Source organism: Ischnura elegans, chromosome X (assembly GCF_921293095.1).
Source record: "Ischnura elegans chromosome X, ioIscEleg1.1, whole genome shotgun sequence".
Taxonomy (NCBI): Eukaryota; Metazoa; Arthropoda; class Insecta; order Odonata; family Coenagrionidae; genus Ischnura; species Ischnura elegans.
In genome coordinates, this window is record NC_060259.1 from 1,806,183 (window position 1) to 1,831,360 (window position 25,178).

At 39.1% G+C, this 25,178-nt stretch overlaps 1 protein-coding gene across 1 annotated transcript in view; it reads right to left on the reverse strand.

Moving 5' to 3' along the window:
* LOC124171939 (espin) overlaps positions 1–25,178 on the reverse strand; it is a 445,604-nt gene that overhangs the window by 210,270 nt on the left and 210,156 nt on the right. The window contains exon 2 of the mRNA XM_046551385.1: positions 9,743–9,925. Within this exon, the coding sequence (XP_046407341.1) occupies positions 9,743–9,879 (137 nt within the window). The 5' untranslated portion in view covers positions 9,880–9,925. The remainder of the gene's footprint in view (positions 1–9,742; positions 9,926–25,178) is intronic.

Here is a 25,178-nt window from a genome sequence, read left to right on the forward strand (position 1 = left end):
GATATGGCGCTCTAAATTCGAACGTCTTTCAGTTGAATTGGGAATATTGGAGAGGAAGAAATGTGATCTTAGTTCACAACACAAGTGGTCTGCTTTGAATGACCTGGAGAATGATCAGTGTCAACGCTTGGAACAGTATTCCTGACTTTTACAATCAGCTGAAAAAGCTCGCGCTTGCTGATATTTCCCTTTTCGGTTCTACATAATCGTGAGACGAACAATCTTTTTCAAGCATGAAAATTACTTAGAGTAAACTGAGAAGTCGTGTTATTGATGAGAACTTGGAATCATGCCTAAAATTAAAAACAGCAAAATACAAACCTGACTTACTCAAAATTTCCAAGGAGATACAAGCACATTGTTAGCATTGATAAATACTTATAAAGTATGAAATTTAGTTTTATTTAGTGCACCACTTATTTGGAGTAGTGAAAGTTAACTAAACAAGCAGATATGGCTCCCAATTTAAAAAAAAAACTGTTGTAATGTTCATACTTGGCTCTTTGGCTAATAAGTTTGCCGACCAAGGGTTTACCACATATGAATCTTGAGCTCAAGGAGATGGTCCATGACGTGTGTTATTTGCTTGAATGCCTTTTTTGATTTTAAATTCATCCCTCAGCTGAATCAGCATTAGTGGACCTCGGCTTCTATCTCTGGAGGCCTCCCTCTAGTAACGGCATGATACTCGGGAAGAACGGAGTGAAATGATTTCACACATAAGTTTTCTTGGATATTACACTATGACTTATAGCACTGCTATTTGACCCGGGTTTCAATGAATTATCATAATCATCAGGCATAAATTGTGATCTATTTATTTTATTATTGTTACTTAATTACCTAGCGGAGGAAGAGATGAATTTAAAACGGACGCCAGAATAGGGTTAAAGGTGGGGTAAAGATATCCATTTATCGGAGTGCTGTCCTAACTTTAAATAATTGTTAAAATTTCCAACTGCTCTCTGGAGTCCATTTCACGGCGGTTAATGCATAATTTTAAAATATTCATTTTAAAATCGCTCCCATGGCAGTTGCATATTAAGTGTTTAGCAAAATTACTTTTATCATCTTTGTTATTTTTGTAAGAACTTAAATGTTCTTTCTTCCTGACTGCGAAGCTTCTTCCTGTCTGCCCCACAATAACTAGGTAACAATAATAAGATAGGTAGATCATAATTGACGCCCGAAGATGATGATAATTCATTGAAACCCAGGTCACGTTATGTAAAAAAGCAGTGCTATAAGTAATAGTGAGAAATCCAAGAAAACTTATAATGGAATACCACAAAGTTAATCATGAGTTAGTGAATTTTGAGTTCACAGACGATTTTCGATGAGTTAACGGTGCGTACTCTGCATTCATTTGTCGAAGAGGAAGTTTCTTAGTGCTGTGCGTATATTCAAGATGATAATCATGAAGTAATCAATAGTGCTCGTTTTAGTTTTCATTGAAAGTGTTTTCATAGGAAAAAATTGTCCCAATTCTATGTCCAGGCACCCTGTACTTTTTGTTGGTATTTTTCGACGGCCTACTTTGTCCCTCCTCTAGTTTATTTTATGAACGCAACCAATCCTTTCCCTTTTCAAATGTAATAGTAGTTCTAGTTCTAGTAGCTCCTGACCTAGGGAAGAAAAACATAACATAATGTGTAAAACTTCCCAGAATCCTTTGAACCCTTGTTTCGACAAATACTACCTGAACAACAGCTAACGACTGGGTATACATAGCAGGAAGAAATTAACATTCTGGAAACTGTAAGTACAAATTTAATTAGAGGTAGTCTAAAATCATTAATTCTGGTATACATTTTGAATAATGATTAGAATTCTAGAAACGATAGAGCCAAAGGTTGCACTAATTTTCCCATGTTTATCAAATAAGAGTACCCCGGGCATTTTAAATGTTTATAATTAATGAAACGCTGGATGCAAGAAACAAGCGTGTGCAACGTATATACTGCTAAGGACACTTGCTACAGACTAAACATAAATGAAGAAGTATGTGTAAACAAACATCGTTGGCCGTAAGTATAAACAAAACCATCGGTGATGGATTCAGACCGTCAAACAAGGTGCAAACGGCGAAGTAGCTGTGCAGCTGATTTTTCATATCCTTGAGGGACATAAACCTTCGAAATGGTTGCTCCGATTTCTACAATTATTATATAAATATGCAGCGGATTTGGCATTCTTTCCACCGAGTTGAAATGACCCATTTCCTTGACCTAAAAGAAGACATTCGTTAAAAAAGCACTTTTATTTCGAAGGAAACATCACCGTGATTATAATATCTAGCTTCTTTCTCCTAGCCTCCTCCTTCGGAAAATGAAAGGAGCGGATTCCCTGATTTTTCTTAGAAAACTTGCAGCAGTCCAAGGCTGAGCACCAATTCCCTCCGCCTTAAGACATTTCAAACTCACTGCCTTAGATGTCTTTGTTACAGCTTCTATATTATGTAAAACGACAAACAATCCTTTTCTTACTCCTTTGCCAGCGTGGAGAAATAAACCAGCGGAATGACGACGTCAAATATTGCAGCGCATGCACCTCAAGATCCACATTATTAATCTCCAACAACATGGTGCACATGCGCAGAGAAAAATTGCCACAAGAAATCGATGGAGTGAACATTCTGATTCCGTAGGTTCCTATCATGTGATCACATGCTTCACTTTCGACCGTTTTAGTTTTAACCCACACACCGAGTATTGCTAGTAAGTGTGATTGAATGAAGCAGAGGTTTGGCCTACTACTACATTATGGACGATCACAAACCTGATTATGAGAAGATTAGAAAATAACATCACTAAAATTCTCAAATTCGCTGTAGACGCAATATTTTTCAGTAAAATGTTATTAACGTTGCAATATCCGGATTTCGGATATGAGTAGCAAGAAGAAGCAACGCAGGGAAAATTTCATTTCTACATTCTTCTTATCCTGTTTCGAGCCGAGTTTAAGATATATTTAAACTATACAAATATCATTATTTCCTTCGCACACATATTACCGCTGCATTCAAAGTAGGTTTCACAAATAGTTCCGAATCTAAAGTAATGTAGAATTAATAAATATTCTTTCTCAGTTCTACCCACGATGAAATTTATTCGAGAAAAATAGAACTAAACGCCCTTTTTCCTTGTGCTAATAAACTGTGTTCCATAGCTACCAAGCCGTTGCTTTGCTCCTGTTGTTACAAAATGGAACTCTACAATGACGTCACGAGTGAAGTATTCAGTCGCAATACGACAAAGATAAGTTGATTTTTAAGCTCAATATTTCAATCTCTCCACATTCTCTCATGAATTGGTCGAAACAATTCCCTATTTTTCCCCTTCACTCAACTCCTGGGATCGAAACTTAAATATGAGCTGCGGAGTTACTATTAATTTAACTTCTTTTCCGGGAGTATTTCGTCCCGGGTCGAAACTAAACTCCTTGGTGATTTTAATTTCGTGTTAACTAAAATAATTAAGCCGATTAGCTGTTTCTGAAGGCAATTTTTAGTATTAAACTATCCATATACATGATAAGAGTCACTTCTCCAACGGAATAAATATTAAATATTTCAAAGTTATTAAGTTATAGCTCGGAAGAAAGAAAAAATGTCGGAGTTGCATGATCAAGAAGTAGGATCTTCGTATTTCTCTTAAGCAGAAGACGGAAAACTGGGCTTACATTTGAGATAGTTATCTAAATATCCATTATTGGAACCACTTTCAAACAAATTTTATGCAAATTCCCTTTCATTGGAGAAATGTCAGTCTTAAAAGATCTGTCCGTCTGAAAACACCCCAAATGCGATACAAATCTCACCTTCATACAGTCTTTACGTCTTTTAATTGTTGACCGTAAAAAATTATTGCTGTCACATTTTCTAAAAGCCTGAGTGGTACTGAGCTGAAATTACTGATTACTGTTATGCCTTCCTTCAAAGTTACATCTAACTACTGCAATAGCAATTATTAGTCTCTCTCAGAGTTAATTCAACAAGAAAAGGGTGCCAAACATGATACGATAGAAACTCGACCTAACCATCAATTATGGAAGTACCTACTTGACTGTACTCTCGAAACCTATGAGAATTACCTCTGCCTAAGATGGAACCACCCTCATCTTTTTCGGGCTGGTGGGATATAGACACCCCAACGTAGACAGTCACCCAAGCCGATGGTAAAAAAATACTTAACTCAAGGTTTTATCTAGGGTTTTCTAAAGAGAATTACCAATTACCGTGGGAGTTGAAGGAATTAAAACTTTGCCGTTTCCACATCGTTTTTAAATCTTTCCGACCATGGTTTCTTTACAGAGTAACATTATCAAAGTAAAGAGCGCATAGAAATTCAGCGTTAATTCGATTGGGTATGGGGCAGGAGGAGCTAGTGTATATTGCATGCGTCGTTGAATATCTGCTTTCACCGTCGATGCCTTTCTCTGAAGGTCATTCATAAGTACGTGAATATCAAGACAAAGTCAACATCCTCAGCCGGGAAGGACGCCATCTGCCGAGACTTGGTGGAAAGAAAGGACGCATATTCGACTCCCTACAACAGTTGGAGACTTGAGCCCACAGAGACTCGTTCCCTACCCCACTCCCCTTTTCACTACTTGCTCATCCAACCCAGCCCACTCAGAGTGACGCAGCGAGCCCGACCCCCACCACTTTCCCCCACCCCTCTCACTCCACTTTGACCCAATTCAATATGCCGCTCAATTTCCTTCTGCTCTTCACTTCAAGCATGTTACTCGCCCTTGAAACCATGGTCGGAATGAATGAAACACCATGTGGAAACAGAAAAGCCTTCATTCCTTCTACTCCTACGAAAAAGGATTACCGCCAAGTAACGCCCGCAGCTAAATGACCAATTATTTGGACTTCAAAGTGGAATAGAGTGGTAGGCAGGTAAGAGGTGTGCAGAGTGTGGCAAGGAGGTGGCGATGACGATGACGATGACGCGGAGACTCACGGCAGGGCGCTGGAATGGCTGCGATGCGCTGGAAGTGGGCATCGGATGAAAAGTGTCGCGAACCTAATCGCCAAAATACCGCCAAGCGCGATCTTGGCACACGGATTCTGCGAGAGATTCATCAGGGTGGGAGTTATACGGATAGATTGTCATTCATCATCTACATGATCGCTCTTTTGCTCACATTAAATCGTAATTCATTCGAAATCTAAGCAATTTTTGCAAGGAAGTCAACATGGTTTTACGCACATAAAACTTTGTTTTGATCCAAAAACTATAGCAATTATTCGTATTTCTATAGCGCTTTAGTTTATATACAGACAAAATCCTCGTTGACACTGAAATCCTCTAAAATTATGCTATAATTTGCCTAGTGAATGAAATAGCTACTGTTTTGTAAGCTTTTAATAGAATTTATGGAAAATAAATCTAGGATTTTAGGTATAAAATAGTCAGAAATGCTAGAAATACTTAACCTAGTATCTTCAAAAGAATGTCCATCATTGCACTTTCTTTTTCGTCTATCGAGTATATGCCGGTGGCCTGTTAATTTTATAGCTAAAACCTGGCAGTTCCATTGACCGGGAAAGGCAACAAAAAAAGGAATATAAGGACGCTTTTGTGGGGCGAGACACATCCGGAAGGTCACCGTCACGTCGGCGAAGACAGATTCCTTATTTCCATAAAGGGAATTTCATTTATCACGTCTTTCACATAAACAATAATAAAGGCGATTACAGATGAATTACGGACTTGATTTCGAATTTAAAATTCCTGAGCTGGGTAGACCTTACACTTGAAAAGTTAGTAGCAATTGCACGGCACACAGGAATTACATTATAATGAATAATACATTTTACTACAAAATTTGATAGAGTATCGTTACTCATTCCTTGATGCACTATTCCACAATTAGATATCACAGTTATGTCGTGGGTATAAGATACACAATGTGGATAATACAGTCTCGTGTAATATCACTAACTAAAATGCTAACTGCCACACAAAGGTTTAACTCCTAGATATTTCTGGTGTAGGTTTTCGCGGAGTTCAGGTTCGCAAAAGGGTAATTTCCGGCTTCCGTCAGCGTTGTCATTTTGAAAGTGGTGTTGGTGAAACGTCGCCATCAAAATGACAACGCGGACGGAACCCGGAAGTCTATCGTTTGAAATGTCGAGCGTGAAAAGCAAGCAACTCGCTGGATAGGAAGAAGATTTTGGCTGGAGTGCAGGGGAAAAGAAAACTTCCACTCGGCTGAATCACTGTAAAAATTACTTTTTGTTCCATGAATGATGACTTAGTCCCCACCAAATGTCTTAAAAATGGAGCATAAAACAAGAGTAATGCATGTGGGCGTTTCGCTGCGTTGCAGTAGCGAGAGCGTGACTCTTGAGAAACATGAGTAATTCGGGAAATGATAATACTTATGATGCAAATAAATCCATTTCATTGTACGAATCAAGACCATGATTGCAGAACGGGCGGGCGGCAATGCACATAGAAAGGTGCATAGCTGTCATAGAATATTTTTTACATTTATCCCCGAGAATCTCCACCAGTAATACTCTTCCTCTGTATGGATTTGTGGACCGTTGGACAGGATTAGATTTTCCGCTTCAAGAAATAATCTTAGGATGTCAATATGGTTTAACAAATGGGACAAAGACATTTTTTTTAATGGTATTTAAATGAATTCAGTCACACAATGACAGTTCCAAGAAATATTTTGCCGTCTATTATGTGGTATAAGCCTAAATTATTATGGCCTCCACTGCTTGGAAGTAACTGAGCATAATATGGAAATTTTTATGTACGCCAGTTACTCTTAGCAGTAAAGTTATGTAGAATGAGACCTATGTCCCACGTTTTAGCGAACGAGTTGAGTTTTGACAAATTATAAAAACGTCCTTCAACAATAGGAAATGAGTTTCGCCTACGGATTTATTTATTACTTTTCACGATAATCTTATACGGAAAAGTGTAAAAAATTGAATGCCCCACAAGATGATCTGACAGCATGACATTGCTTTAAAATCATTTCTCGCCGCCCGTGAAAGACGTAAATTTACAATGCATACACATTCTTCAATTATTATTTTTATTTTCAGGCTTCAGCATAAAATCAACTATTCTTTGGACGATTAACAATTTAAATACAATGACGACGCCGTAATTTATCGCAAAATTAGGGATCACTCTGACTTTGAAATTCATCATCGGATTTCAACAATGTTCATTAGTGGAGCCAAGAGTTGGGACTCGAACTCAATCGGAGCAAACACACGGCGGTACATTTTTTTACGGTAGTCGTCCGATTATCCCCATGTATATCATGTGGATGTTGTTAACGTAAAGACAACAGAAGAAACGAAGTATCTGGGAATTACGATACTTCGAACCTTTCGCGGGGAACACATAATAAATTTTTGTGGCAGAGTCCTGAGGAAGTTAGGATTCGTCAAGCTTAATGCGGGAAGATTTTAGGACGAGAAAGTAGAAGAGAGGTGCTATTTCGCACTCGTCCGGTCACACCCTGAAAATGCAGCGAACATATAGGATCAAGTGCAGAAAGACTTAATTCGTGAACTTAATAAAATACAAAGGAAAGTTACGCGACTCCCCAAAAACTGCTACGGTCACACACAAAGCGTTACCGAGATACTCAGCGAATAAGGCTTCACCCCTATAAAGACGGAGAGGCTGCGAGCTAGACTTAAATTGTTTGAGCAAGTGATCATCTTTCGGTGCTAAAGGGGAAATTCATGTTAGAATCGCACTGTACTTCTAGTTCTGACAGAAACGATAAATTAAGAGAGATATTTTTCCGAACGGATAGTTATCGGAATTCCTTTTCCCCAACAACATACGACTATAAAAAGAGCTAGGCATAACTTCGTTAGAACATTTCAATTCAATTTGATGACGGATGGTGTCCTGACACCCCCCTAGCCTACTAGGGCAACTTGCGATGAAAAGTGTAGAGGTAGATAAAAATACATCTGATGCAATGGTTCAAGGCAAAAATCGATTGAAAAATCTAAATTATGCTACGAAAAAAAGCAAAAGAAGAGTAATGGCTTGGCAATAATATTCGCGTTTCATTCGTAATAGTTGGATCGCGTTGAAGAGTATCACAATGAATGATAGACTCAGGGACTCTTTAATAAGGTGGAAATTATGCCACTTTTCTAGTCGTGGAACAACAAAAGTCAAATCTTATTGTGCTAATAATGTCTTCCATAGTATTTCGGTGCTTGTGGGGGGAAAATTTAAATGTGTAAATGGGACGTTGAGATCCTATTCCTTAGTAATAATGATAATAATTTGGCCTTTATTTTACTAGAAAATTTCGGACTATAAAGCCCTTCCTTTTAATTGCGGTGATGGGCACGCATGCCCTGGCTCGGAGAAAAACCACGCTGACGGGAATCTAACCCGCGGCCCCTGAATTAGCAGACAAAGACTTCACAGCGCTGCCACTGAGACCGGCCAGTATGCGAATAAGAAATAATGAAATGAAAAATCATATTAAGAACCTAACAGCAAATTGAATTAAGACTTGAAATTCCCTGAGGGCGACTAATCCATTTGTATGCCTTGTAATTGAAATTCAAAAATAGGTTGCACAACAGGGTGAAAAACTTCAGAGAGTGAATATGAGTTGGATGCTTATTGGCAAATGGAAATTCATATTGACATATGGTCTAGGATAAATTTTTGTAGTCTGTGATAAATAATATGACCGTTGAGACTTACAAGAAGAGAAAATAAGAGTTGCAAATATTTGCGAGGAATATTCTTTGCGTGGCGTGGCATACACCGCTATAACGTACTAAGAAATATCTTTTGGCCGGCGGCAATGCCTAAGTAAGAGATTAATGATTGATGCTACTTGTCATAGATGGATAAAAATCTATGTGATTAGTTTTATGCTCAATTGACTCGAAAACATTGAACGTTCATAATATCTCATAAGACCGTGTTCTCTTCATAGGATGAAAAAGCGAAAATTCTTAGCCACAGTGTTCAAAAGAGGTTTTATCGCAGTCAAACAACGCAAAAAAATACTTTTCGTATACTTTTGACTAAAAGAATTCTTTCTCAATTTACAGCCATCGATATCAATTAGAAAAATACGGATAAACAGTCGCTAAGACCTGAATACGCAGTTTGAAGACTGTTTCATTTTCAACGCAATATTCTCAATCATAATAATTGTATGAACGTTATCCGAGTTTGTTCGTCACGATGGGCATGTACTTTATTTCGGCTGGATAATATGTTCCTATGATTTAACCACCGCAGGAGCCGACGAAATGTATTATTTTCACATCCAATTCTCAAAACATTTTGCATGGAAAGTCAAGGATTTTTGGTCTTTTAGAAGAGCATGTTTAGGAATATTATGAACAAGAAATTTTCTTCGTAATTTTTGGACCATTAGCTAAGTTGGAACTTGGCCTTTAAACAGCCGGACAGTCTGTGCAAGTTTTTGATGCAGAATGGGCGAGGAAGCGTGCGAAGTGAAAGACTTTTCTTATCATCAGGTGATGGTGTCAAATTTATACAGATTCCCTCGCTTGCGCTGCTCGAAACGTCGGGAGACATGGACGACATCAACCGGTGGAAAACCCGAGTAACTTTTCTGCAACTGATACGCCGGGAAAACCTAAGATCATACATTACTCGCTGTTTTTAGAGAAAAGAAAAAATTCCCTATGAGGAAGGAAATTTCTACAATTTTCGGATGATAAGCCATTGCTGTCACTCACCTGAGGTCGGAAGACGTTTCCACGAGCAGCTTGACGCAGTCGAGGCATCCGCGCGCCGCCGCGTAGTGAAGGGCGAGCGCGCTGTTGCCGCCGGTGCCGCTCACGGCGCCGCCGCTCCGATCCAGCGCCGCCGGCATGCTTACCTCGCGCAGCACCCAGCGGAGCACGTGAAGGCGACCGAACCTGCCAATGGAAGAGCACGCTTTCAACACCCTTCATCCAACTTCCTCGCAAATCTCCGCAGTTTGTGCAGAAAATAACGGGAATTTTCAAATTTCGTGGCTTTGGAGAGTCCAATTGTCAATTTTCTACTACATTGGTATACATGCCCCTGAAGTATGACAAAACTTTCAGCTGTATTCATTGCTACTTTGCCTGTGGTAGCCGCTAAGGTTAAACGTATTTCTATGAGCTCGGTCATTTTCGTTTGTTAAAAGGAATGGATCAACAAATGATTGCAAATAGAGAGTGATCAGGGAATAAAGTGAAACAAAGTGTGTGAAATGTTAGCAAGGGGCCAATGATGAGTCAGCTAAGAGAAAAACTAGAATTTACGAGTGTTATAAGCGTTTCCAAGATGGCCGCGTATTCCTTGAAGAAGACGAACGACCCAGATGCCCCGGCACATCGGCAACTGATGAAAACATGGAAAAAGTAAACGAAACGGTTATGAAAATCTAATCTAATGACTATCTAATGGAGACTATTTTGATGGTGACAAAATTAAAGCAGACGATTAAATAAATATATTTTTTCGAAAACTAAAATTCCCGTTATTTTCTGAATACAACTCGTATTTTATGGCCAACTAAAGCGCAATTTTCCATATTTTCAATAGTAAGTACGAATTTTTCAGGGTCATTTCTATTGAAGAGATGGAAAGTCATGAAGAAAATTAGCAATAAAATGACTTAGTTTCTTTCTAAAGCAATACCAAAATTGTTTTCCGTGACACACTCCTTGGGCTTGCATTTGTTATAAATAAAAAAAATTCTTTCATGATCAATTGATTCAAGCATCAAGATTCTGGTGAAGCTTGAGTTATCACTTCCCGAAGCGAAAGTCCTGTTTAGATTCCCGGAGAAGTTGGATATTTTCAAGATCTAAAATTATCGGATCACTATATTAATTCGTGATATTTTATCACGAGACTAAAATCCAAAGTATTAAAAAGTATGGAATCTTCATGTTTTCCAGGCTGCGAAAACCACTAGCTTTGAAAAATGTTCGTGGGTGTGATAAGGCTAAGGGGTCACCAGATGATGGCATTGGTATTTCCTCTATTCTTTCATTCAAGTTCTAAGCTTGGAGGTGGAGAAAAAAGGCGTGCATTTTCTTCAATTTCGAGTACGTCCATTGATGGGCGTAAAATCTCATTCCACCTTCCTGTTTACTATTGTCCAGGCAGGAGCCATTACTCTATTATTTGGTCTTTGCTCCATTTGCGCCTACCATACTGTGTGATCGTTTTGATCATCGTCAACCGGATTAGATAGTAGAAAAAATTAACAATATATCGTAAAGCAGGGATTATTAAGTTTGCTTTTAATTGTATAGTACAATAATAGACGCGCGGAGACGAACCTTGCCGCGCGATCGAAAAATCAATGTAATTACCGGTGTCGCAAACTTATTTCAAAGATAACTGCATAAACATCTCAAGAAATCATCAAAGAATGCTCTCATATAAGTTACTCCGCGTGACTTTGCCGAAAACCCATTTGAAACTCTACCTAAATGTAAAAATTTGACGAAAAACAGTGTCCGCCATTTTATAACTGCACGGTAAGAATTTATCGATGATATTCTTTAAGTTTACGGAAAATTAAAGAAAAGAACCTATGCCAACAGGTTATGTGGTTTTTTATTCAGCAAGAATCCACCCATAACTTCACCATCTACTTTGGAAGATTTTCAGAGAAAATTGAAGACGGGCGTTTTTATGGAAATTTGTTACCGTTTGAGCCTCTGCATCTCGGTAACGGGTTGGATTTATATCAAATGAAGTACATAATCATAAATTTCAATCCTTTTTGAGTTTATCTGCAAAGTTTCAAGTTTATAACTCAAAAAAAGCCATTTTATAATTTTGTCCGGCTTTTTCCAATTTCCGCCCACTGTGCAGTGGGTCAATATATCGGCTCTTACGTAGCCCATTATTTCATTTGCTATAACTTATTATATTGATACATTTTATTTTAGTAAACGTAAAAATACTTTGTCAATATTAACCAGTTTAATTTCAATGGTAAAAAAACCGCTTATGGATATGTAATAAAAAAGCTTTGTATTGTTTTATTTTCCTAGTCGCTAAATTTATGAAAATATCCTCCACATATCTCGCCAGTACCATTAGTGGGAAGAATGATAGCACTTAGAGGGTTAATATAACGAATCACTTCGATGAAAGGGTTTATTGAATACTACTAGTGGTCCGCCCGAGCAACTCTTCGCGCCCAGTCCTCCACCTGTGGCGGTGCCTTTTCGTAAGCTTTTCTTGGGCTCGCTTATCCACAGTTTAGGGCCCCACGATTCATGTTCCCATGGTTATCACTTGAAACGTATTGTCTAACCATGCATTAGCGTTCAAGTGATAACGCGGTGACATGGTGTGCGCTTTCATTTTACAACCTGGACCCGGGTTCTAATGCTACGGTAGACAGATTTTTTTCAATAAACATTTTCTCAAGCGAGGAAAAGTTTAGACAATCAAATAGAATATTAAAGACTGCGTTTATTAATTTGCTTGTTGAAAAAGAGAATTGATATGTTTACATAAAATTTGTACTTGCAACTATGACTAAAAATAATATAGGACTCCTATAGGATCATGACAAGTCTTCGAATTGATCAAAAAAGAGGAAGAAAAAGTTGTGCTTTAAAATAATGCCAGAAATATATATCCTATATAAATTACAAAAACCGTAATAGATATTACTATATATTACAGAACGAAATACATATACATAAAACTTATATTTTAATTAAAGCTGGGTACAAAATTATAAATGCTTGAAATGCTAAAAAAATGCGCTCGGCGGGACGCCGTTTCGATTTAGGTGAATCAATGGTTGATCATTATGCCTTCTAGGTTTTACATACACGATAGGGTATGAAATGAACAAGTTTTATTTTTTAGCCCACCGAATAACTGGACGATTTGTCTTGAGAGATAAGTTAGATCTTTACATAAATTGAGAACCAGGGAATACATTCAACGCCAAATCCAAGTGAAGCAAACTGTGATGGTTATGAAGGCTATTTACGATTTATAACTCAATTTTGACGTCGTATGATAACACGCATGTAGGTAACTTAACCAATATCTTAAAATGCGCACTCCTCCTAGGGGCAAATAAGTTTTCAAGTCTTACAGCACAGTAGGGAAAACCGAGGAGAGTGCGTAGTAAATGATTTCTATCCGATAAATATAACCAACATTAATGTAAACAGAATCATAAGTTTTTAATAAGAAAATGATACGTGACTCCTTGCAACGGTCTTTAAACTTTTCGTTGACACCATCGCCAGGTGTTATATATATTCTCCAAATGGATTGTGCAAGTGAAAATCTCCAACCGCCCTTTCCCACCTGCTGACCTTCTTCCCCGAATCATAGCCCTTTAAAGTGTAGCCATTCTTAAAATTGATGCGTCGACCCTTGCACAATTCCTAAATTTTATGCTACTCTTTACCATGAGAAAGGCATATAAAGCTGCTGCATCAAATTTAAAATGATTGGAAACCTACAAAAAAATACAAAACGAGTGAACAAGCTATAAAAGTGTCTTAGCAAAAGCATCCCGCGAAGGGGACTTGACCAACCATTACCGCCATAGCACCACGTTTTATTCACTAGGCCACCGCAACTGCTAGCAATGCAAGTGTTATAATAATAGAAACCAAAAATGAAAACTGGAGGAAGTGCGTAGAAAATGCACACCAAATGATAATTAAATCCAAAATATATCAAAAGGGAATGATAAATTTACAACTAACTTCTGCCTCTGAGAGCATACATCTTCACGCGCAAACGAAATATTTGCGCTGCGTAAGCATGGGAAACAAAAGGAGCAAAGGACACTAAATTTTCTTGATAAGCAAGAGTGTTGCCACAAACTTTGTCCTAAAAGTTTTGAAAGTAACGGTGCATAGTTTTTCACTTGCACAATCCATTTGGAGAATATATCTCACACTGCTAACTAATGGCAAGTGACGTCATCTTGCTGGTATTGAGTAGGAAAACTAATGCAAGATTCGAATTCTAGGTTGAGCAAGTAAATTGACGATGATTTTTTTTATGTGAGAGAGAGAAAGCTTTAATGGGAGGCTAAATAGCGATGATAGCGTCACATGAGAATTTTGTCTCCTCCATGTAAGGCAACTCTTCGCTTGGAACACGATCCTCGCCATCACAGACGTCTAAACTACTTCACCACCGTTCCTCCTAAAAAACCATAGAATATCTAAATATACGCTCAAAGCAGCAGCTACTAAGCGTGTTGTGGGGAGATTTTCGGATGAAAAAGGAAAAGCTACTTCGAACTTGTCTAGCCATGCAACATGCAGCGAGCAAATGGGATTCGGCGCCGAAAGACTTAATCTGCGAACTTAATAAAATACTAAATAAATCTGCGTGATTCGTCAAGCACTACAACGGGCGTAGAGAAAGCATTGCACCGATTTTAAACGAATTAGACTGAGAGGTAGTAGACGCTCCTAAGGTGCGCGCCAGGGTTACATTGCTTGAGCAATTAAGAATAAGATATCTTTCAGAGCGACCCAGAGAACATGATAGTAGAACTCCATAGAATATATTTCCAGGTCCGGCAGAAACGGTAAATTAAGAGCGATACGTGAAGGGATTCATTTTACCCACAGAACAGTGTAGGACGTACTGCATTCAATGTGAGTGTCTGAAGATAGGAAAATCTGAATGGCACTAGAATACGTGAAAGAAATTGGTTATCTCCTTTGCGAGCCACCCCTTGGCAGGTTATTCCCTTACACGCACGTGGTTTCCAAGTGATTCGAAAAACTGGTTACCGAGATATTCAATTGCATCAAGCTGGAATGATTTATTTTTATACATTATTTCCTTGCCATCGGACTTGAAGGGCTACTGTTTGTATGGCAAAATCGCGGCTCAATGGTGAATGGTGCGCGTGCATTCGGGGTTGATGGGCCGGGATGAGAGTACAGAGCAGCATCCACACAAAAGTGAAACTCACTCACGAGAGCATCAGCAGTCCCTTTCCCTCTGGTATGTCTTGTTCCAGATTATTAACGGAGAAATTTTCAGGGGAAACTCACCACTCAAACAGTGAAAGCATTGGAAGCACTCCTTTCAATTAATTAGAATCACCATTACTATCACAAATATCCACTTTCACCATGGCACTGTAATACTAAGTAAGGAAATCTACTTCCAATACAAGCGGAATCCCTTGTGTATGTTATGAAGCAGAAATGGAATAAACTATTCATGAGATCCAGATCCATCGGGTCGATTTTAAAGCGGAAGCTACGACTGCAAAACCATCTTCAAAGTCAAATAGGAGAAGACATCGTCAAATAATTAGCCTGGCGGGAAGAATACTTTCATTGCTCAATCAAGCGTGGTGAGGAAAGCATATCGACGTATTAGAACGCATGTGTTTTCTTCATTTTTCTTTTTCTAAGTTATTCCAAAACGAAACCTTCCACTGCACCCAGCTTCTATGAAGTCCATAAAGACGATTACGAAAAGCTTATTTCCTCTGCTTTATGCCCGCAATAGGAATCACGTGGCGTTGAAGTCCCGGAAAAATAAAAAATATATCCTTCCCAAGGATTTGTTGATTCAAGATAATTCCACTCCTAGGCAATGTGGAGATAATAACTAGGATTATTTCATTTTTATGCTCATTTCGGCGAAAGTATTTACTTAAAGACAAAGGTTCTTGCGCTCACTCTAGATAATTTTTCTAGCCGTCATCATTTATGAGAATTCAAAGCGGTATCATATTACTGGTCATTCGCAAAGAGCTGCCGGAAAAAAATATTTGTAAAAGGTTAATAACTACACGAGAAATAAGGAAAAGTTAAAATATAACATTTTGAATCAGTTTGGCGCCGAGCAAAAATACTTCGAAGAAAAAGCAACTGTGACGAGGAAAATGTTTTTTTATTCCAAATAGTAAAATCTAATTCAACTACAACATTATTTTTTTGGAGAAGCCATCTTAAAAATGCTTCATTTAATGTTTTAAATAATTTAGTCGTCAAAATGAGGTGCATATTTTCAAACTCACTTTTTCATCAGTTTTCAAACATGCCCGTGGCACTACGGTGAGCGCAGAGTAATTCATTTATATCTGATGTATGATATGTCCGGTATATGCAAACGAAACGAATAGCACAGATAATTTATGTATTTGATAGATCTTATCATGATAAATTCCGGTCGACAGCCCTTATTGCGGCTTTTATCCTCTCCATGGAAGTCGGAACGCTCTTGCGTCAGCGCTGCGAACTTCCGTTTTGATGCGCATCAATAAATAGCAAATTTAGAATTGGATTGGAGACTTTTTTATTGTAATATTCGAGATCAACGGTCGTTCACTTATCCTTCAAAGGCAAGCGACTGATTGGAGGCAGTTGCCAGACAGACTGTTTACAAGAGGTCGGTGCGCGATCGGAGCGGAGGGCGTCGCAATGAAACCTTGCAAGTGCGCATCATGTTTATGGGGCAATTGATAGCCATGCATTTAACGGATTATGTGGAGCGCGCCGTGGATCCTCCGCTAACGGACCTCGCGGGGAGTGCACCGGAACTTCGATCGGAGGGGGGCTGAGACCGCCCATTGCCACTTGACGCCATCTGTGAGGGAAGTGTTCCGTGAGAAGGCAATCCACAGCCGCATCTACACTCAGCCTTCCCGAGACCTGCCCTTCCCTCCCATCCCCGCCACTACTCGTCCTTTCTGCTAAGGCGCGCTCACAAAATAACGGGACCAAAACTTTTTAATTTCTCGCGAATTTGAAGGGTCCAATTTTTTTCACTCTATTGGGAAACGTGCCCCTAGAGTATGATCAATATTATAACTGTATTCATTATTTAATTTGTCTATGGCAGCCGCTAAGGATAGACGTTTTTTATAAGCTCGGCGACTTCATTCTGCTCACCCTGCATTGCTTGGCCGCGAATTACTGACCAAATACAATACGGTAACAATGACTCAGCCTATATATTCGCTAGATATGGCTCCGGGTGACTTTTTCCCATTTCCAAAAGTAAAGAGGACTTTAAAGGACCGTTGCTTTACATGCGTAGATGACATTAAAAGAAATCGCTGAAAGAGCTGAAGCCTACCCCAAAAATCGAGTTTGAGAAGTGTTTAGTGGATTGGAAGAAGCGCTGGAACAAGTGCATAATATTCAATGGGGAGTATTTTGAAAGTAACAACATTAACGAGGACGAATAAATATTTTTTTCAAGAAACTAAAATACTCGTTATTTCCTGAGCACAGCTCGTAGTACTCGCTAGAAACTACCGTTCTCATTTCGTAATTTTCAAAATACATTGAGTAAATCTTGGCCAAAATTCACCTGATTTTCAAATTCAAAAATTGCTACCGAGAATATCCTGAGGTAAAGTTTTCAAATTTGAGACACTGTAAAATTTTGAGCTGGGTCGACTCGATTTAGTTTGAAATTTCAAGAGGAGAGCGGCCGCTGTGAGCGCTAAGCCGATGTGGAGGCCTATGCAGTCGCGAGCACACCTTCACGGTCCATCCGGGATAGCCGGACTAGAGAAAGGAGGACGCTCAGCCCAGCGAAAGCGTCGCGCTCCACGTGATTTGGAGACTGGAAAAGCTTCATCTCGAAGAACCGGTTGACTCGGGTGGAAGTGAAGCATTGGCGGGCTTTAACTGCCTTTGAAATGTGCGCTTTTCTTCCTACGTCGCGTTGTGGTATGGGTTGCTCTTTGAGTCGGCGCAGGACACCGTGGAAGGGTCAAGAACCTGCTTCATTCCACAGTGTAGGCCTTCTTTCCTAGTCGTCGCTTTCGCGATTTGTTGGGTATTTTGAGTGCGCAGATAACATATCCCCGTCCTTTCCTTCCCCTAGTGGTCCACTCGAGATGTACTCTCGACAGGAGAGATTTGGGCTGGATCTTAGATATGCTAAAAAATTTCGTGACGCAGCACAGCAAAAAATCGCAAAAAATGCGAAATATTTTTACTTTTTTGGCGTTTCTATTTAAAACGGTTTATAACGGATATTCTGACCACCTACGTAAGACACTCCTTCACAAATCCTATGGAGCCGAAAATCCCCCCAACATAAATGCCACAAGACTCTCACTTTACACCACCTACTTCCCTGGCGTGAAATCTTTGAATAGAATTATTAAAAAACTGTTTCCTCTTCTTTCTAATATTCTCACTACTGGAAACATATTCACTAATTTTCCCATCCATGGCCTTCCGACGGCCATCAAATCTCTCTTCCATTCTTAAACTACTCTTAAGGTTCACAACCTGAACCAACACTTAACCTACCCCATGCCTTCGACCCCGTTGTAAAACCTGTGCGATCCTCATAACCCAATCGCTTCCCAACAAATTTCTCGCATTTCCGCTTCCTTCCACACCGTCCTCCACCTGAGCCACTACTGATGCAATCTCCATCCTTAGGTGAAATCCACTGCACTCCGCGTTAGCGCCCATCGCACTCCACCAATGCGTCCTGCTTCCTCCCCCGCACCCCCTCCCACGTACAGTCACTTTCAAAAGTCGGTCCCCATACCTGGCGCAGCCGTCTCCGTTATTCTCCGAAGTCGACCTTCGCGTATTGCTTACACGTTCCTTGTCCACTGGGGATCGATTCGACTTGATCAGGTAGTACAAATGGTGCAACTTGACTACTCCGTCGTCAAGAGCCCCACGCACGATTTCAGAGGTAGGAAGGCCGCGTGAACCTCCCCCCCCCCCACACAGCCAAACAATTCCACCACCGAAGAAAGCGGGGAAGAATATATGGGTTTTTCCTGCAAGTAACCCATCGCACGAGGAAGAGAGAAGACATCTGTGTAGTTTGGTAAACTTATACAAAAAATATTGTGCAAATAAATTTTCGGAGCATTTCGAGCATGTTACTCCAATATTATTTCTTTACATCGCCTGGTGAAAAATACGTAAATATTTTTTATTTTATTTATTATATATACGCCTATGTAAATATTGTCATTTGCGTCAAGGTTACCATCCGTCATCGCGTTCATCCATGCCAGCGGTTAAAGATTTTCAGACATTTTTTCAATGTTTACAAGTTAAATAGCAATCACTCCCCAAGTAGTAGGTTATTCGGACTACAAGTAGTGCCTACATTTTGAATAACGCAACTTATTCCCATACTGGGAATAGAAAATCAGAAGAAGTTTTTAAATTTTTACCGGTCAAAACTACCGGTACGGCAATTTTTTATGGGAGAAGATAATTTTGCATTATTTTTTCGAATAAGCAATTGGATTGTTTTTAAATTTTATTGAATTGCTTTTAAGATAAATATAAATTTTCACTAAAAGAAGCAGCGAGATGTTTATTGGCATCAAGTGAAATGGCAGGCTGTTAGACCATAATGCGTCGTAGGAAGTGTTGTCCTTTTGTTTATGGGAAATACTCTTACATTAATATTGTATATTTTTTTAAGAAAAACAGTACAAGCAACATATGCGTGGAGTTATGATGGTGAGTCAACCAGTTATGGTGGTCATAGAAAAACATCATTTACCTGCCCTTCTGAATTGAAGATTTTACGAATCACCGTGCCTGCGCCCCTCCCAACTTGAACTTACCCCTTTAATTAAAAGTGACGCCCATTCGCATTAGGCCCTTTCATTCTAACCATATCCTTACTTTCATCCTTCCCCTCCCACCTTACCAAAAATCTCTCGACCATGGATAGCACTTCTTCTTTTTTTCCTCTCCATCCTTCTCACCTTTTCCTTTCTTTTTTATACTCACATCTCGGATGCCTTCATTCTTTTCTTGTCCCTCTTTTGTCGTCACCTAAGTTTCCACACCGTCAAACGCTACATCCCAAGCAGTATATTTGGCAGCTCATAAGTTTAATTTGTATTAATAATGCAGAAATAGTCATTAGGTACCCAACACGGTATATTTTTATCGATGAATATTATGCGTGCGTAGTTTAGTGTCAGTAGGAATATGATCAGTATTTGTTCGCACGTAAGACTGACTCAAGGTATTCATTACATGAGTGTAAGTTCTATTTATGATGTAAAACCACTTATACATAATAATCTGTAGGATATTGCCCTGCATGATATCAGCAGGCGCCAATTACGACTGGTTTTAGCAGAAAAAAAAAGAAACGAAAAAGGGGGAAGACCTAGGTTAACCTCTCAATGAAGGGGCAAAGATAAAACATATAGCATTAATGTGCCTTTAAATGGTAAGAAATAGGCACACAAGTCATGTAATTAATGCTTCCGTTGGTATTTTCATTATAGAAAATATATTTATGGTAACTATTAAGACATTTGAACTTTCGATGAACATAAAGATGTCGGTTAATTACTTCCTGATACCTCGAATGTATAAAGCATTATTTAAATATTTGTTCATATAGGATATGTTAGTAACGACTGGAATAAATATGATACAGAATTAAACATTACAATTTAGCGCACATTAATATTTTTGATTTCTCGCGTGATGAGACACGTAGACAAATGTAGTATAAACCATGGTAAACATATGTATCCTAAGAAAATGGTTAGGAATAATGAATGCACCAAACAGTGTGTTTGAAATACTTAAACATAGAGCAATATATATTGATGGTGTTGGTAATAATGTGTTAAAAGTATAATCTAGAAGGTTATTTTGTAGGAATCTTTTTGAATACTCTTTCAGACGTAAATTCCAATTTTCGTTTCTTCCTCATATGTGCGTTGCGACGCAGATACGTGTCGTTATTTTTTAGTGCAAGCCAGACTACTCGGAATATCCATCTCAGAATACTATCAGGGTGGGAATCCCACGACTGAGAACATATGCTTCGCCTTGTGTTGTGGCACTGGGAGTCGGAGAAGTCGCGAAGAATTTAGGAATAGTGAAGAATGCCTCGGGAAGACTTGCGCGGACGGTGAGAGTAAGTCAAACTGGCCCGTTCAAGACACAGAAGGCATAGCCAATACCCGAAGTTCGACCTCCGAGAAAAACGTAGTTGCTCGCGCTGGCCGTGGGGACCTACTTTTGAAAGTGACTGTACCCCCTGCATCCCCCGCACCCCCTCCCCCGCACTGCCCACGATCCCCTTCTTCCTCCTCACCATGCAAGCGGACAAGATGCAAATGGTGCTCCTCCCCACCAGACGTCAACTCATCTCCCTCTCCTCGCCGCTGCACATCCTTCAATGCCGTCTACCGACTGTCCTACAATTTCTACCCTGCCTCCTGCATTGGAGACTGCACCACGCCAGTATACATCCGAAGGGAAAAACCACAGCCATTCGTAGAGCCTGTTCCCCAATACACCAAAAATGTCCGCGGCGTGGTGATGAGTGCAATGCGATCCAATATTTTCCAGTACTTTGTAGTATAATGTTTTTCATTAGGATTAGTATTGAGTAGTAATGAATGTGGTGGAGCACATCATCATGTGCATAAATTTCGGCTAATTCCTATAATTATGCCCTATTTCCCCGTTCAACTCGGATCAATTTGTCCGTCAGCGACGCGAGTGGCGACTTTTGTAAACCCATTTAAATGCGCCGTGGCTGACAACACATTTAGAGAGTGACTTGAGGATCCTCTTTGGTCATATTCGTGGCTGGAACCGCCAACTTGCGACAGGCCCACTCCCTTGGAACCACAAGAAAATCGGCCCGGGAAGTACTCCCCCAAAACTTCCCCCGAGAAACATGAAAACGAGTGATAACCACGCCCTCCCCTTTGCACTCGCCCTATTAACCCCTTTCCGCAGAGTATGAATTGCTTTCTCTCTTTCCTCCTCGGCTTCAGATGTTCGCATGACTATTTTCCCGTTCGCTTTTTACTAACGACCAACTTCCATAATCTTTCGCTGGGTTTCTCACTAATTTTGATACAAAATTTAGGTTTAAATCCAAACTGAATGATATGATCCTTGGTTTTCACCCTTCCACCTCTAAAGGATATTGAATAAACCATGAAAAATACCAATGAAGGTACTAATTAAATTGTTGAAATTGTTCCCTATTTTGAGCTCAAGTACCATGAGTCACGATCTTAAGTTCCGTTACGCCACGATGTCATTAGGAAATCATGCATAAAAATTAACAATACACGTTTATCTTTTTTATTGAATGTATGTATAGCAATGCTGTGACTGCAAATAAATTTAGGTCATCAAATTAATTAGAGAAAATAAGGTCAAACCCGTCTTCCATGAGCTTTAGAAACGATTGAATAAAATAAATGGCAATATTAAATAATTAGAAGTGAAATAATTGTTGAAAATACTATAACCATGTTCTGGATAGTTAGGCTGAAAAAGGTAAACTTTTATACGGAAACTCTCTCTTTCGGTCTCGCTTTAGTCAAGAAATGTTATTCTATACCTGCATCTCAAAGGGTGTTCATTATTGTGCTACAATTACTTCCACTGCAACGCAAAAGTTGTTCCGCTAAAATGATGCCAATTGAGCACAAAGAGAATCCCTCCACCGTTTTGGCCATTCGCTCTCGCCATCAATGGCCTCTCACCTCGCGCCATTCTCACCGATTGATTCCACCATTCTCTTGACCGCTCGCAATAAATAACGGCGCTCCAGTCGCTAGGATACACGTCAACATAGGTATTAGTCCGCAAGAGATGCACTACGTGGCAAATGCAACCGTTCATTGATAAAAAATTAGCTCAATTTATATTAAATCAAGCTCAATTTATGTATAGTAAGCTTAATTATATAATCAATCGTTTGAGAAAAAGTATTTAAACATTTACAAGTGAGATATACTCCGTTCAAAACAAGTTCCAGATACTTGTTGATGTGTTCCAGTGGTCGAGTGCCATGCCGAAGTTCCAAGATTGATCTTCGTATGAGGAGTTTTTTTTTCAATATATTCTTTCTACGTTTTCTTTTACAGAAGTGTGCTATTCACAATTATATCCATGCTTTTCACTGGAAATATTATTTCTGTACGAGGAAATTTTTTGTGCTCTTTTGGCGTCTGGAGTTTCCCCTTTTTTCCCAAGGAGGCTTTCTTTGAATTGTTTTATTTCCGTGTCGCAACACGACACATTTTTAAGATGCTTATGTACTTGGTTTCCTTTAAAGTTACAATGAGATAATGCGGACTCATTCTCATAATTCAAGCCAAGTTTTCCAATTGGATTGCATAATTGGCTGAAATTTCCTCAATGCGGAGAAGGAAAATACTAAACCAGAAAACGGTATGCTTTTCTAGCAAGAATAGCTGATTCTCTTGATAGAAGAAGTGAGCGCAAAGTTTACCAACAAGACGCATCTCGGGAGCCTATTGTCATTCAAACGATGGCCGGCATTTAAATGCGTGATAAAAAGATGGTTGACCATCATCAACTCCGGCTCGCCCTCAGTGGATTTCAACGGTTCTTTTCCAGCGATGAGAAAACTAGGCTTAAATTGTAAGAATGAGTGCACAATATCGTGTTAAAATATAAAAGGATACGAAGTACGTGTGTACTTTAAATATGCGTCGTGTCACAATACGGAAATAAAATAATTCAAAGGAAGCTTCCGCATTAAAAAAAGAGGAGACAATCGGATTCTGCATGTGCACGAAAAGAATTTCCTTTCACAGAAATAAAATTTTCGATGAAAATCATTGTGAACAGCAGAATTCTGTAAAAGAAAAAGAAGAAAGAAATAATGAAAAGAAATTAGTAGATCAGACTCAAACGTGGAGCCCCGACACCGAAAAAGAACATTGTATCCACTGGACTATGGTCACATATATTTATGCTAAGTTATGAAAATTTAAAGCCAAATACATTGACACCCACTGATCTGTCCGCCACTCATGGCAAAAGTTGGAGTTGAAATTAATGCGTGGTGACCAGGTTCATATTATGACTGGTACAGCTACCTACGGGAGCTATGGTAATATGGCTCGATCACTCTGGCTATGCGAACGCTTTTGGATTCAATATAGTCGGCACCTTGCCAAACTTAACTCGGGTATCGTAGCTTTCATAAAGCGGTCATAATCAGGTTTTTGGTCTCCAAGGAAAATAAATCTATTTCACTGAGGCACTAGAAAGCAACTTCAGCAACGCTGCAGCTGGGTTATGCATTACATAACTTCACAAAACGTGATGAAATAGAAATATGGTGATATTTAAAAAGTTTGACTATAGTTACCTTAAATATAAAACAATGGCCATATGTTGCTACTTTTTCAGTATAATGGAAAGTAATTAATTGTAGCTATTGAATTTTAGGGACTTATCGCAAAAAATGTACATAGGTAAGGAAGAGAATAATTATGTAAGAAAGGTAATATTTGTTCCTTTTGAATAAAAATAAATTCTAAGAGCAATAAAGCATTAACTTATTAATTTAAAAGAATTGCTTTGGAAGGGAAAACGTTGCCGTGTTTTCTTTCGTAGAATAAATGGCACGAAATGTCATGAGTCATCAAGGGCGTAACAAATAATGTAAGCCAAGGGCCAAAAGAAAAGCAGCTTTTGAAATATTTGCCATTCAAACAATATTTATCGGTCTAAAGTTAATTTTGCTTTCGAGCAGATGATAGAGATGATTTTAAGAGTCACGAGAGGGAACGATTCTTCTCGTTAAGAACGCATCATCGCCCAAATTTCCCCTTAAAATAAACATTTCCTGAAAAATCTTTGCCTTTCGCTTCATTTCTCTTTTCCTCTGTCTATCGCTAGTCTTTTCACATAAAAATTAGCCGCAAGAACCGTAGTTGCACATAGCATATAAAGACGGAGTTGCAAATCCAAGCGCCCCGCTCTCATGTAGGCATTCCCCTAGCGTATCTCCGTATTTCCAACCCTAACCTTCGCAAAAGCAATCTCTTTGAGGAGCCTGGGCTGCTGCGTTCGTTTATGCGTGATATTTGTACTCTGGCGTTTCTCTTTTTTTGTAAATACTCATACTAGTAAATTTTAACCCCCTTCGGATGCATCAAATGAACATCAAGTCAACAAAATATGATGCTGAACTGTGTAAGCTTTCACTCATAAATATATTACTTATGTTAACCGAAATTGCAAATACTAGTGAATTTAGTTCGATATTTGAATAAAATTATTTCATCGGTTGGTACAGCAAGAGTTCATAATCAGAGGTGCGTCATGATCTCTTAACCGACAAATGAAACATGCGTGTTTAAATTGTGTTATTGTTCTCACTACGCTTTCGCCTTATATATAC